A 16,750-nucleotide genomic window follows, 5' to 3' on the forward strand; every position below is an offset into this window, starting at 1 on the left:
GCACTATTTCTATGCTTCCCGTCCATAAGGTTAGCTTTTTAGTCTTTTTAATTTTGGTTATGTACTCCAGCTTCAAACAACTGAAAATACGATCTTTATATATACAGTACCAATCAAAAGTTTGGACACACCTATTCATTCAAGGGTTTTTCTTTATTTGTACTATTTTCTACATTGTAAAATACAAGTGAGGACATCAAAACTATGAAATAACAAATATGGAATCATGTAGTATCCAAAGTGTTAAACAAATCAAAATACAGTTTAGATTTTAGATTCTTCAAAGTAGCCACCCTTTGCCTTGATGACATCTTTGCACAGTCTTGGCATTCTCTCAACCAGCTTCACCTGGAATGCTTTTCCAACAGTCTTGAAGGAGTTGCCACATATGCTGAGCACTTATTGGCTGCTTTTCCTTCACTCTGTAGTCCAACTAATCCCAAACCATCTCAATTGGGTTGAGGTTGGGTTATTATGGAGGCCAGGTCATCTGATGCAGCACTCCATCCCGCTAATTCTTTGTCAAATAGCCTTTACACAGCCTGAATGATAGCCCCACTAGAGCAAACCAGATGGGATTGATATTACTGCAGAATGCTGTGGTAGCCATGCTGGTTAAATGTGTCTTACATTCTAAATAAATCACAGACAGTGTCACCAGCAAAGCACCCCCACACCATCACACCTCCTCCTCCGTGCTTCATGGTGGGAACCACACATCCATTCACTTACTCTGCATCTCACAAAGACACGGTGGCTGGAACCAAAAATGTAACATTTGGACTCATCAGACCAAAAGGACAGATTTCCACTGGTTTAATGTCCATTGCTAGTGTTTCTTGGCCCAAGCAAGTCTCTTCTTCTTATTGTTGTCCTAAGGATCGGCGTTCCGTGAACGGGACAGTTGTAAATGATTCAGCGCGTTATATCAAGATCGCAGATTTTAGAGTAAAAACAAGTGTCTTATTTCAGCTGAAAGCTTAAATTCTTGTTAATATAGCTGCACTGTCCAATTTACAGTAGCTATTACAAAGAAAAAATGCCATGGTATTGTTTGAGGAGAGCTCCTGACAACAAAACACTTTTTTCAACGGGATAGGTTTGATAAATTCACCTCTGAAGGTGAAATGTGTACTTACATTCTGAAATCTTGCTCTGACTTATCATCCAAACGGACCCAGAGATAACATGAAGTGTCGTTTTGTTAGATAAAATACTTTTTCATATCCTAAAAAGGTCTATATAGCACGCACGATGGATTTTGTATTTCCACTCATTCAATTTGCAAAAATCTCACCCTAAACGTTGTTTGAATGAGTCAAATCATGTTCGAATCTATTCCTCGGAGATCCTAGAAGCTAACAAGACTTCACTATTTCATTGGGGGTGTAGTATATCCTATAGGATACCATATTTGGTGTCCTATAGGCCTTCCTGGCACGCCGATGACGTGGGCGGCCATCACTTGAAAAACTATCTTTGTCAATTAAGCCCCAATCGCGGTTAAACAAAGCTAGCTAGATAGCCAATGAGCTGGGCTTTACGGGAGTATCCGGAAACCATATTTTCGCCAAAAATGACATACCCAAATCTAACTGAGAAGAGAAAGGCCATAATGTATTATTCCAGCCCAGGTCCAATTTAGATTTTGGCCACTAGATGGCATCAATGTATGTGCAATGTTTTAGACTGATCCAATGAACCATTACATTTCTGTTCAAAATGTTCTATCAGACTGCCCAAATGTGCCTAATTTGTTTATTAATAACGTGTCATGTTCAAATTTGTGCACTCTCCTCAAACAATAGCATGGTATTCTTTCATTGTAATGGCTACTGTAAATTGGACAGTGCAATTAAATAAACAATATTATAAGCTTTCTGCCAAAATCAGATATGTCTATGTCCTGGGAAATGTTCTTGTTACTTACAACCTCATGCTAATCACATTAGCCTACGTTAGCTCAACATCCCGAGGAAGGGGCGCCGATCCCAAAGAAGTTTTAAGAACGAAAGAAGTTCCACAAATTAACAAGGCACGCCTGTTAATTGAAATGCATTCCAGGTGACTACCTCATGAAGCTGGTTGAGAGAATGCCAAGAGTTTGGAAGCTGTCATCAAGGCAAAGGGTGGCTACTTTGAAGAATCTCAAATATAAAATATATTTTGAATTGTTTAACAGATTTTGATTCCATTTTGTGTTATTTCATAGTTTTGATGTCTTCACTATTATTCTACAATGTAGAAAATTGTAAATTAAAAGAAAAACCCTTCAATGAGTAGACGTGTCCAAACTTTTGACTGGTACTGTATATATATTTCACAGTGATTCTCTCTACTTGTTTTGTCACATAAACAACATTTTTGCAACCAGGTAATGGCAGATCGATTTCTACATACTGCACCTTTAAAGCTAAAGTACTTAATTGGTTAAACTGCCAAGGCCGTTTAGAATATATCAACAACAAATAAGTTACTGCAAGCAATGAATAATGTTTTTTTCTTCTGACATCATTGCACAGCAGAATACGCACTGCTGGATACTTCTCTCTGTTTCATGAACAAATCAAAATCAATAACAAAGGTGCTGTGAGCGAACAGTGGCGCTGATCTTTAATGCTGTTATTATTAAGAGCATTCCAATAATGCGTTACACACAGGTGGTATAGTGCATTATAAAGCTTCTGTAAACAGAGCATGTGTGAGGATCCACGCTGGAGACGAGAAGCAGGTACGGGGAGAACATTTAATAAACAATAGACATGAAACAGAACAGGAACAGCGTCTGGACAGGGGAAGAAATAACAACATCAATGTTGACACAGGGAACAGCTTGAAGAGCAGACAGATATAGAGGGGGTAATCTTCAAAATAATGGAGTCCAGGTGAGTCCAATATTGAGCGCCGGAGGGGAGAGTGGGAACAGGCGTGACAGTACCCTCCACCTCGAGGGACGCCACCCGGTGTCCCACCTGGGCAAGCCTGACGGGGCGGCCGAGGCATGGGAGTCTGATGGGCCGGCTGAAGCATGATGTGGGGTGGGTGCCTGCCGCGCCAACCGAGGCAAGAAGACCTCTCGAGCCATTACATTTACATTTACATTTAAGTCATTTAGCAGACGCTCTTATCCAGAGCGACTTACAAATTATTGCATTCACCTTATGATATCCAGTGGAACAACCACTTTACAATAGTGCATCTAACTCTTTTAAGGGGGGGGGGGGGGGGGTTAGAAGGATTACTTTATCCTATCCTAGGTATTCCTTAAAGAGGTGGGGTTTCAGGTGTCTCCGGAAGGTGGTGATTGACTCCGCTGCCCTGGCGTCGTGAGGGAGTTTGTTCCACCATTGGGGTGCCAGAGCAGCGAACAGTTTTGACTGGGCTGAGCGGGAACTGTACTTCCTCAGAGGTAGGGAGGCGAGCAGGCCAGAGGTGGATGAACGCAGTGCCCTTGTTTGGGTGTAGGGCCTGATCAGAGCCTGAAGGTACGGGGGTGCCGTTCCCCTCACAGCTCCGTAGGCAAGCACCATGGTCTTGTAGCGGATGCGAGCTTCAACTGGAAGCCAGTGGAGAGAGCGGAGGAGCGGGGTGACGTGAGAGAACTTGGGAAAGTTGAACACCAGACGGGCTGCGGCGTTCTGGATGAGTTGTAGGGGTTTAATGGCACAGGCAGGGAGCCCAGCCAACAGCGAGTTGCAGTAATCCAGACGGGAGATGACAAGTGCCTGGATTAGGACCTGCGCCGCTTCCTGCGTGAGGCAGGGTCGTACTCTGCGAATGTTGTAGAGCATGAACCTACAGGAACGGGTCACCGCCTTGATGTTAGTATCTAAGGTGTGGAATCCCGATGACCTAGCTGAGGCACCCCCGGTTCCTTCAGTGATGGCACCCGGACCCAACATCACCAACTAAAACAAAAACTCCCAGATGCTTCCTTTAGTGTTGTCGTGCATTCTGTGAGGATCGACGCTGGAGACGAGAAGCAGGTACAGGGAGAACATTTCATAAACAATGGCCATGAAAATGAAATAGAACAGGAACAGCGCCTAGACAGGGGGAAAAATAAAGACATCAATACTGACACAGGGAACAACCTGAGGTGCAGACAAATATAGAGGGGTAATCAACAAAGTAATGGAGTCCAGGTGAGAGAGAGAGAAAAAGTGAGAGAGAAAGAGAGGCATAAGAAGCAGCCTCTTAATCACCTTGTGATTGTGGGTTACTGGAGCCGGGTGTAATAAGTGTGAGTCATGCTATTTAACCATTAGAGCCATACTCTCTAAACCAAAGACTCTGGTTAGCCAGTAATGCCCCGCTCGTTTAAGGAAGTGGAAAGGATAGACGATTGCTGTCCGTGGACAAGAGAGCTAGGCTATGGATTTTTTGAAGGCCGCTTGAGGGTTGGGAGGGAGAGAGAGAGAGAGAGAGAGAGAGAGAGAGAGAGAGAGAGAGAGAGAGAGAGAGAGACTCAGCCAGCTGGTTCTGAGGCTCAGTTCACCAACCCAAACCAACCCCATAGTGCCTCAGGACAGCCCTCAGAAAATCTGGCCCAACCAAATCATCACAAAACAAAAAGAAAAATATATAACCTATTGGAAAGACACCACAAAAAATCAAAGTAAACTTCAATGCTATTTGGCTCTAAACAGACAGTACATGGTGGCAGACTATCTGACCACTGTGACTGATAGAAAACTGAGGAAAACATTGACTAGGTACAGACTCAGGAGCACAGTCTGGCTATAGAGACCGGTCGTCACAGACAAACCTGGCTGCCCAGAGAGGACAGGCTGTGCTCACTCTGCTCCAGGGGAGAGGTAGAGACAGAGGTGCATTTCCTACTACACTGTGACAAATACTCAGAACTAAGAGCATATTTCTTTCCCAAAATTATAACTCAATACAAAGAATTTGAAACTATAAAAGATGAAGAAAAAATCTCATATTTATTGGGTGAAAAGCCAAAATGTGCAGTTTTGGCAGCCAAATATGTGTCCTCCTGCCACAACCTGAGGGACAGCCAGTGAAAAATGCAAAGTATTGTTGATAATATTTCTCATTTAGCTTAGTTTTGTTTTGTCTTTCATACCAGGTCATATGTCTTCTCAAGTCATATTGACACTGGTCTACTACCATTGATTTAATGTATTGTTGTTCTGATTAATATTGTTGTTGTAGTTGTTGTTAATGGTAATGCCATGTCCACTACTACTATTATTATTGCTGTTGGTCCCAACATTTATTTATATATAAATATATATATATATTTTGTATATATATACATATATATTTGATTTTTATTTTTCGATATGTATACTTTGACAATGTAAGTAATAATGAACTTGCCATGTCAATAAAGTCAATTGAATTGAAAATTGAATTGAATTGATAGATAGTGTGTCTGTGCATGAGTGTCTAAAGCAAATCTGTATTGGACATTCTCCTAAGTATGTCAAATTAGACTATTGAGACGCAGCCCCTTTGTTATGCCTACCATGAAAGGAGGCCAATTTAGATTATTGAGATTGAGACGGTGTGCTACACCTACCGTTAAAGCCAAGTTAGACTATTAAGATTCAGCATATGTGCTACATTTACCATGCCAATTCAGACTATTTGCGATTCAGGCTATATGTTACACCTACCATGAAAGGAAGCCACTTAAGACTATTGAGATGCAGCCGGTGTTTTGATTTACCTGTAACTGCCAGTCTCCGGCACCCTCCAGATTTGGATGCCTTTGAATGGGCTTCTGGTTGCCACGGTAACGTTGATGTTGCTGTTCCGATATGAGCTGCTACACTGGGTTGGGGTGGGCCCCTCTGAACCCACTGCCCCACAAGTGTGAAAGGCCCATTTGGTGTCTGTAAAAAACATTAATTACACATACATGAACATTTGCACACACACGTACACACACATTTGCACATGCACGCACACGCACAAACACACACACACATGCACGCACACACACAGGCAAATGAAGACACTCATCATTCAGAACACTGTTCAAACTCATCACATTTCCCATCACACAAATTGTGCCTCATCTTTCATTTCACTTCAACAAACCCCACAACACTCTATAGTCTCACAAAAATAAACCCCAACATAGTGAAATGGCAGAAACATTTTTTCCATCCTACTCGTCTAACTCCTGATTGCAAGCGAGATATAACGGAATAAATAAAATAAGCATCTTCATCATGTTTCACTGTAGTAAAAAATGTCTATCATCATTGACTGAAGAAAATCTCCAAACTCCATTTTGTCCATTTACATTTTTCAAATGATTTGAAGGCAATGAATCCCCTATACAGTGGGGAGAACAAGTATTTGATACACTGCCGATTTTGCAGGTTTTCCTACTTACAAAGCATGTAGAGGTCTGTAATTTTTATCATAGGTACACTTCAACTGTGAGAGACGGAATCTAAAACAAAAATCCAGAAAATCACATTGTATGATTTTTAAATAATTAATTTGCATTTTATTGCATGACATAAGTATTTGATCACCTACCAACCAGTAAGAATTCCGGCTCTCACAGACCTGTTAGTTTTTCTTTAAGAAGCCCTCCTGTTCTCCACTCATTACCTGTATTAACTGCACCTGTTTGAACTCGTTACCTGTATAAAAGACACCTGTCCACACACAATCAAACAGATTCCAACCTCTCCACAATGGCCAAGACCAGAGAGCTGTGTAAGGACATCAGGGATAAAATTGTAGACCTGCACAAGGCTGGGATGGGCTACAGGACAATAGGCAAGCAGCTTGGTGAGAAGGAAACAACTGTTGGCGCAATTATTAGAAAATGGAAGAAGTTCAAGATGACGGTCAATCACCCTCGGTCTGGGGCTCCATGCAAGATTTCACCTCGTGGGGCATCAATGATCATGAGGAAGGTGAGGGATCAGCCCAGAACTACACGGCAGGACCTGGTCAATGACCTGAAGAGAGCTGGGACCACAGTCTCAAAGAAAACCATTAGTAACACACTACGCCGTCATGGATTAAAATCCTGCAGCGCACGCAAGGTCCCCCTGCTTAAGCCAGTGCATGTCCAGGCCTGTCTGAAGTTTGCCAATGACCATCTGGATGATCCAGAGGAGGAATGGGAGAAGGTCATGTGGTCTGATGAGACAAAAATAGAGCTTTTTGGTCTAACTCCACTCGCCGTGTTTGGAGGAAGAAGAAGTATGAGTACAACCCCAAGAACACCATCCCAACCGTGAAGCATGGAGGTGGAAACATCATTCTTTGGGGATGCTTTTCTGCAAAGGGGACAGGACGACTGCACCGTATTGAGGGGAGGATGGATGGGGCCATGTATCGCGAGATCTTGGCCAACAACCTCCTTCCCTCAGTAAGAGCATTGAAGATGGGTCGTGGCTGGGTCTTCCAGCATGACAACGACACGAAGCACACAGCCATGGCAACTAAGGAGTGGCTCCGTAAGAAGCATCTCAAGGTCCTGGAGTGGCCTAGCCAGTCTCCAGACCTGAACCCAATAGAAAATCTTTGGAGGGAGCTGAAAGTCCGTATTGCCCAGCGACAGCCCCGAAACCTGAAGGATCTGGAGAAGATCTGTAGGGAGGAGTGGGCCAAAATCCCTGCTGCAGTGTGTGCAAACCTAGTCAAGAACTACAGGAAACGTATGATCTCTGTAATTGCAAACAAAGGTTTCTGTACCAAATATTAAGTTCTGCTTTTCTGATGTATCAAATACTTATGTCATGCAATAAAATGCAAATTAATTACTTAAAAATCATACAATGTGATTTTCTGGATTTTTGTTTTAGATTCCGTCTCTCATAGTTGAAGTGTACCTATGATAATAATTACAGACCTCTACATGCTTTGTAAGTAGGAAAACCTGCAAAATCGGCAGTGTATCAAATACTTGTTCTCCCCACTGTATGTACTCTGAACATTTCACGACTCTAGGATCAAGAACATGTATTCCAAATAGTTTCTGAAGTTGCGTGTTTGTATGTTTGTAATCGTTCATGGATAGACTACGTAAACATAAATGGTATCTGTAGATCTCTCATGATACAATGGGATGAGTCAGATAAAGAGCAGAATTAGGAGCAGCATTATTTAGTGCTTTGGACAAAACACGATATCCCAGGGAAGGGGACATTTGGCCCACAGACTTTCCGGTAACTTACAAAGAGAGAGGGTGGAGCTCTTCATCTTGGTTCTGATCCTCATTCTATCTCTTCTCCGATCACGTATGGACCCAGAACTTAATTGAGCGTCTGACCTATTACCGAATACTTTAGTTCTGGGTTAACCGAGATTAGTATGTTCATGAATGGTAAAATATGGCATTTCTTTTGCAGTTCCTGAAAATGTTCAGTTCAAGAATTTTTGGGGGTTAAGTTTTTCTTCTGACAGCCACGCTGGACCATGGGAACGGCACCATTTCCATCGTTCCCACAAATCAGGATTTAGTGACTCGATCAGTGTTGTGGTCCAGCCACGTTTATCTATCAAGACTAATCTCAAGCAAATCTAGAAAAACAATAACTCCCCATTCGCTACAGCCTAGGAATACACTGCAAATGAGGAGAAAAGTTTGAGTTAGCTGGGCATTCAAACTGATTTTGCCATGTTTCACTGTAGTGAATTGAAACAATGGTAAGTGCAGTGGTCAGTATGGTTTAACCCGTTTAGAAATGACTAGGCAGTAAATATTGATACAGTGGCTTGCGAAATAATTCACCCCCTTGGCATTTATCCTATTTTGTTGCCTTACAACCTGGAATTAAAATGGATTTTTGGGGGGTTTGTATCATTTGATTGACACAACATGCCTACCACTTTGAAGATGCAATTTTTTTTTATTGTGAAACAAACAGGGAAATAAGACAAAAAAACTGAAAACTTGAGCGTGCGTAACTATTCACCCTCCCAAAGTCAATACTTTGTAGAGCCACCTTTTGCAGAAATTACAGCTGCGTGTCTCTTGGGGTATGTCTCTATAAGCTTGGCACATCTAGCCACTAGGATTTTTGCCCAAACTTTAACTTCTCTAGGATAGGGGGCAGAATTTTCACATTTGGATGAAAAGAATACCCAAATTCAACTGCCAGCTACTCATCCCCAGAAGATAAGATATACATATTGTTAGTAGATTTGGATAGAAAACACTCTAAAGTTTCTAAAACTGTTTGAATCATGTCTGTGTGTATAACAGAACTTATTTAGCAGGCGAAACCCCGAGGACAAACCATTCAGACTTTTTTGTTGTTGTTGATGTCACTCTCTTTTCAATGGATTTTCATTGGGAATACAGACTTCTAATTGACCTTCTTGCAGTTCCTACCGCTTCCACTGGATGTCAACAGTCTTTAGAAATTGGTTGAAGGTTTTTCCTTTGTGTAATGAAGAAGTACGGCCACTTTGAATCAGGGTCACTTGTTGTGTCCTGTTTGTTAGAGGCGCATGACCAGAAGGCTGGCTATAGTTTGTTTTAATCCTGTATTGAACACAGATCATCCCATCTTCAATTTTATTGATTATTTACGTTAAAAAAATACCTAAAGTTGTATTACAAAAGTAGTTTGAAATGTTTTGGCAAAGTTTACAGGTAACTTTTGAGAAATTTTGTAGTCAAGTTTCACAAGTTGGAACCGGTGTTTTTCTGGATCAAACGCACCAAATAAATTGACAATTTGGATATACAGTGGGGAGAACAAGTATTTGATACACTGCCGATTTTGCAGGTTTTCCTACTTACAAAGCATATAGAGGTCTGTAATTTTTATCATAGGTACACTTCAACTGTGAGAGACGGAATCTAAAACAAAAATCCAGAAAATCACATTGTATGATTTTTAAGTAATGAATTTGCATTTTATTGCATGACATAAGTATTTGATACATCAGAAAAGCAGAACTTAATATTTGGTACAGAAACCTTTGTTTGCAATTACAGAGATCATACGTTTCCTGTAGTTCTTGACCAGGTTTGCACACACTGCAGCAGGGATTTTGGCCCACTCCTCTATACAGACCTTCTCCAGATCCTTCAGGTTTTGGGGCTGTCGCTGGGCAATACGGACTTTCAGCTCCCTCCAAAGATTTTCTATTGGGTTCAGGTCTGGAGACTGGCTAGGCCACTCCAGGACCTTGAGATGCTTCTTACGGAGCCACTCCTTAGTTGCCCTGGCTGTGTGTTTCGGGTCGTTGTCATGCTGGAAGACCCAGCCACGACCCATCTTCAATGCTCTTACTGAGGGAAGGAGGTTGTTGGCCAAGATCTCGCGATACATGGCCCCATCCATCCTCCCCTCAATACGGTGCAGTCGTCCTGTCCCCTTTGCAGAAAAGCATCCCCAAAGAATGATGTTTCCACCTCCATGCTTCACGGTTGGGATGGTGTTCTTGGGGTTGTACTCATCCTTCTTCTTCCTCCAAACACGGCGAGTGGAGTTTAGACCAAAAAGCTCTATTTTTGTCTCATCAGACCACATGACCTTCTCCCATTCCTCCTCTGGATCATCCAGATAGTCATTGGCAAACTTCAGACGGGCCTGGACATGCGCTGGCTTGAGCAGGGGGACCTTGCGTGCGCTGCAGGATTTTAATCCATGACGGCGTAGTGTGTTACTAATGAATTTCTTTGAGACTGTGGTCCCAGCTCTCTTCAGGTCATTGACCAGGTCCTGCCGTGTAGTTCTGGGCTCATCCCTCACCTTCCTCATGATCATTGATGCCCCACGAGGTGAGATCTTGCATGGAGCCCCAGACCGAGGGTGATTGACCGTCATCTTGAACTTCTTCCATTTTCTAATAATTGCGCCAACAGTTGTTGCCTTCTCACCAAGCTGCTTGCCTATTGTCCTGTAGCACATCCCAGCCTTGTGCAGGTCTACAATTGTATCCCTGATGTCCTTACACAGCTCTCTGGTCTTGGCCATTGTGGAGAGGTTGGAGTCTGTTGGATTGAGTGTGTGGACAGGTGTCTTTTATACAGGTAACGAGTTCAAACTGGTGCAGTTAATACAGGTAATGAGTGGAGAACAGGAGGGCTTCTTAAAGAAAAACTAACAGGTCTGTGAGAGCCGGAATTCTTACTGGTTGGTAGGTGATCAAATACTTATGTCATGCAATAAAATGCAAATTAATTACTTAAAAATCATACAATGTGATTTTCTGGATTTTTGTTTTACATTCCGTCTCTCACAGTTTAAGTGTACCTATGATAAAAATTACAGACCTCTACATGCTTTGTAAGTAGGAAAACCTGCAAAATCGGCAGTGTATCAAATACTTGTTCTCCCCACTGTATATTGACGGAATTAATCGAACAAAAGGACCATTTGTGATGTTTATGGGACATATTGGAGTGCCAACAACAGAAGCTCCTCAAAGGTAAGGCATGAATTATATTTTTATTTCTGCGTTTTGTGTCGCGCCTGCAGGGTTGAAATACGCTTCTCTCTCTCTTTGTTTACTATGGTGCTAACTCAGATAATAGCATCGTTTGCTTTCGCTGAAAAGCCTATTTGAATTCTTACATGTTGGCTGGATTCACAACCAGTGTAGCTTTAATTTGATATCTTTCATGTGTGATTGAATGAAAGTTTGATTTTTATAGTAATTTATTTGAATATGGCGCTCTGCATTTTCTCAGGCTTTTTCCAAGTCAGACAGTAGCGTCCCGCCTAAACTCAGATTTTTGGATATAAATATGAACTTTACCGAACAAAACATACATGTATTGTGTAACATGAAGTCCTATGAGTGTCATCTGATGAAGATCATCAAAGGTTAGTGATTAATTTTATCTCTATTTCTGCTTTTTGTTACTCCTCTCTCTGGCTGGAAAAATGGCTGTGTTTTTCTGTGGCTATGTACTGACTTAACATAATCGTTTGGTGCGCTTTCGCCGTAAATCCTTTTTGGAATCAGACATGTTGGCTGGATTCACAACAAGTGTAGCTTTAATTTGGTGTCTTTCATGTGTGATTTCATGAAAGTTTGATTTTTATAGTAATTTTTTGAATTTGGCGCATATCCCAGAGAACATATATTTGGCACATATCCCAGAGAAGTTAAGGCAAAACTGCTCCAGCTCCTTCAACTTGGATAGGTTCCGCTGGTGTACAGCAATCTTTAAGTCATTGATAGAAGAATTTGTATGTTTAACCTCTCTTGGGCACGTGAGACAGTAGTGTCCCACCTCTTCAACAGCCAGTGAAACTGCTGGGCGCCAAATTCAAATACAGAAATACTCATTGTAAAAACTCAGAAAACAAAACATATTTTACATAGGTTTAAAGATTAACTTCTTGTGAATCCAACCATGGTGTCAGATTTTTAAAATGCTTTACGGCGAAAGCATACCTTACGATTATGAGAAGATAGCCCACTAGACAAATCATTACAAACAGTAGCCAGCCAGATAGAACAGTTACATATTTTAGAAATAGAGATAAAATTAATCCCTTACCTTTGATGATCTTCATATGGTTGCACTCAGCAGACATTCATTTACTCAATAAATGTTCCTTTTGTTCGATAAAGTCTCTTTTTCGCGCGTTTATCGCGCGTTTTCTTCAGTAATCCACAGGCTCAAACGCAGTCAAAACAGGAAGACAAAAAAATCCAAATTGCATCCGTAAAGTTCATAGAAACATGTCAAACGATGTTTATATTCAAACCTCAGGTTGTTTTTAGCCTAAATAATCGATAATATTTCAACCGGACAATAACGTCGTCAATATAAAATGTAAACAAAACGCACTCTCTCGGTTGTGCGCAAGAAAAAGCTCTGTGAAACTTTAGGGTCCACTCATTCAGACTGCTCTTACTTCCTAATTTTTCAGAATACAAGACTGAAACACTTTCTAAAGACTGTTGACATCTAGTGGAAGGCATAGACACTGCAATTTGAGTCCTAAGTCAATGGATACTGTAATGGCATTGAATAGAAAACTACAACAACAAAAAAAACTACTTCCTGAATGGATTTTTCTCAGGTTTTCACCTGCCAAATCAGTTCTGTTATACTCACAGACACTATTTTAACAGTTTCAGAAACTGTAGAGTGTTTTCTATCCAAATCTACTGGTTATATGCATATCATATCTTCTGGACCCGAGAAGCAGGCAGTTTAATCTGGGCATGCATTTCATCCAAAATTCCAAATGCTGCCCCCTACCCTAGAGAAGTTAAGATAATAACTAATTTATTCCACCCTGAAACCATATAATTGTGTGAAATGTATTAGAATCATAAAACTATAATCTGATGATGTATGTAGTTTTAGTCAGAATTAGAACCAGGACATTTTGTTCCTGTTTAGCTATGTAAGCAGGGTGCAAGTGTGAAACAAAGGATAAGAGGAGCTATCGACAGACAAGTTGTGCTACTGTGAAACCAATAACAGGACATTCTGTCCCCACCCGTGGAGGGGAGAAATTGTTAGGCTTGCAGAAAATTATGAAACATATTGCAGAATATGATAAACAATATATGTGTGTTGTGGAAAAGTAACTGTCTGAGCAAGGCGTAACTTAAGATTTGAACTTGTTTGTGTGTGTGTATAAAAAGATTCACTCTGCACTTGAAGGTGTGGTGGTTAATTTCTGTATTATCAAATGAGGAAAGACAAACTTAACACACGAGTCAGAGTTATACTTAAACTACATCTTTAATAATTATAGCTTTGCAATAGCAATGACTTTCAACGATTCACCATTTCTAATGAACCGTTGAGAGTGTTAAAACAAAAGTACAGAGATCTTTTATAGACAACATACACCACTCTCAACCTACATGACAAACAAAAGATACATAGAATGGTTACAAGGTTAAGATTTGTATGAAAGACATCTATAATACAAAGCACACAGCAACTGCTGTGTCAACAGTTTTCATTGTATAGACCAGTGTCTGGTCCTCCTACTCCAAACTGGAACCATCTCACCCTGGTACGGTATAGCACAAAAACATTACCTCATGTTCTCTGGAATGCTCTTTAGGTTTTATCACCCAAAGATATCGTAAATCTCCTCTGTCAGTGTTATCTCATAGAGGCCCATCCTCAGTAGAACACACACAAAATAGTTAACAGAATACTCTATTCTGTCAAATAAAACAACCATTATAATGCAATACAAGCATTATAACATAATCTTGCAATTTCTATGACAAAGGGCAGAGCGCTCTCTGAATAGAGAATTTATCTATTGCATGTTGAGACTGTCTATTTCTTTGAACTGGAGATATACAACCTTCAGGAATTAGACAGAGATATAAAATAGTTCAGTTAGAACATTGGGATAGAAATTCTCGTGACAGTCATACCACAGATTCTCAATTGGATTGATGTCTGGGCTTTGACTAGGCCATTCCAAGACATTTCAATGTTTCCCCTTAAACCACTTGAGTGTTGCTTTAGCAGTATGCTTAGGGTCATTGTCCTGCTGGAGGGTGAACCTCTGTCCTAGTCTCAAATCTCTGGAAGACTGAAATAGGTTTCCCTCAAGAATTTCCCTAAATGTAGCGCCATCCATCATTCCATCAATTCTGACCAGTTCTAAGGCTATAGGTGCAAAGGCTTAAAAATATACAGTAGAAGTAAATTGATTGTTAAGCCAGTCTTCTCTCCGCCAAATACTTATAAAGAAGCTGAAGCCCCCAGGCCGAATCTGTCATTTTCAACCCAGGAACAGAAACCGCAACCGCCAACAGACATGTTGGTCGTTGCCCAACGTAAATCCAGCCCTACTTATTCTATTATTCCAGGGCTGGGGCCGATTGATAACCTATGGAGATCTTGCTCATACACACACAGACGTGCATGCACACACAGGTACACACAAACACACACACAGGTCTCGCTCTGCTGAACAAGAAGAAAGGGAAGGAGAGGAACAAGGTGTGTGGTCAATGTTAGAAGTGGTTTCTGATTATGTAACTGGGGTATGATCAGATACAGTAGTAAATCGTTGACCACGACCGCCACCTTGTGGTTGTGTTCATGGTCAACATACATGTTTGAACAATGAGAAAGGAAATTAACAGGGTGTGTGCTCAATGCTAGATATGACCTCTTATTATGTAATTGGCGCAAATCATTGACCATGACCAGTGGTGGAAAAAGTACCCAATTGTCATACTTGAGTAAAAGTAAAGATACCTTAGTAGAAGATGACTCAAGTTAAGTGAAATTCACCCAGTAAAATACTACTTGAGTGAAAGTCTAAAAGTATTTGGTTTGAAATATATCAAAAGTAAATGTAATTGCTAAAATACTCTTTAGTATCAAAAGTATAAATAATTTCAAAATCTTTATATTAAGCAAACCAGAAGGCACCAATTTATTTAAGTTAAGGATAGCCATGGGCATGCTCCAACACTCAGACATAATTTACAAACTAAGCATTTGTGATTAGTGAGTTTGCCAGATCAGAGGAAGTAGGGATAACCAGGAATGTTCTCTTGATAAGTGTGTGAATTAGACAATTTCCTGTCCTGCTAAGCATTCTAAATGTAACTAGTTATTTTGGGTGTCAGGGAAAATGTATAGAGTAAAAAGTACATCATTTTCTTTAGGAATGTAATGAGGTAAAAGTTGTCAAAAATATAAATAGTAAAGTAAAGTACAGAAACCCCCAAAAACTACTTAAGTAGTACTTTCGAGTATTTCTACTTAAGTACTTTACACCACTGTCCATGACCACTAAATTCTGGTTGTGTTCATGGTCAACGTCTATGGTTGAAGACTACAAGGTTCTCTCTCTCTCTCTCTCTCTCTCAATTCAATTTAAATTCAATTCAATTCAATTCAAGGGTTGTATTGGCATGGGAAACATATGTTAACTTCGAAAATGCAAGTGAAGTAGATAATAAACAAAAGTGAAATAAACAATAAAAATGTACATTAAACATTACACTGATGGGTTCTGACTTCTAAACTTGAAATATTGTTAATCATCAGGCATCCTATGGACCAGAAAATAATGGTTATCTGTAGGAGGAATGTATATGTTGGGGTCAATTAAGGTTGGATATGAGCCAGGGGCTTGGAATGTACTAAGTAAAGGAAAGGCAATCATATGTTTGAGTTCACTGATAAGGGTGAGCTGGGGATTAGTGAGGAATTGGGGCCGAGGTCAGGTCAGGTCACGTTAAGGAGAAGGAACAGTTTATTATCCACATCGCTTAACTTTCTTCCTTGCAATAAAGATGTAATGTTTAGAGGGAATGAATAGATTTCACCCAAATTGGGGTATATATACTTGTGTTGGTGGGAACATGTCTTTGTCTGTTCAGCTATCAGACCCTTTGGGTGAATAAACTTGGTTTGAGCTGTACTAATCGTCTGTGAGTTTTTACTCTTTAGAGTAAGAACCTAACAACTCTCACAAAAGTTCCAAAAGAATAAAGACATTTCCAATGTCATATTATGTGCAAATAGTTAAAGTACAAAATGGAAAATAAATACAAATACATTTCGGGTTGTATTTACAATGGTGTTTGTTCTTCACTGGTTGCCATTTTCTTGTGGCAACAGCTCACAAATCTTGCTGCTGTGATGGCACTCTGTGGTATTTCACCCAGTAGATATGGGAGTTGATCAAAATTGGGTTTGTTTTCAAATCCTTTGTGGATCTGTGTAATCTGAGGGAAATATGTGTCTCTAATACGGTCATAAATTTGACAGGGGGTTAGGAAGTGCAGCTCAGTTTCCACCTCATTTTGTGGGCAGTGTGCACATAGTCTG

General features: G+C 40.6%; 1 protein-coding gene across 1 annotated transcript in view; it reads right to left on the reverse strand.

Moving 5' to 3' along the window:
• The window catches only part of LOC139563184 (ALK tyrosine kinase receptor-like), an 819,033-nt gene that overhangs the window by 109,165 nt on the left and 693,118 nt on the right, over positions 1-16,750 (reverse strand). The window contains exon 12 of the mRNA XM_071381520.1: positions 5,699-5,864. Within this exon, the coding sequence (XP_071237621.1) occupies positions 5,699-5,864 (166 nt within the window). The remainder of the gene's footprint in view (positions 1-5,698; positions 5,865-16,750) is intronic.

This window comes from Salvelinus alpinus, chromosome 33 (genome assembly GCF_045679555.1).
Source record: "Salvelinus alpinus chromosome 33, SLU_Salpinus.1, whole genome shotgun sequence".
Taxonomy (NCBI): Eukaryota; Metazoa; Chordata; class Actinopteri; order Salmoniformes; family Salmonidae; genus Salvelinus; species Salvelinus alpinus.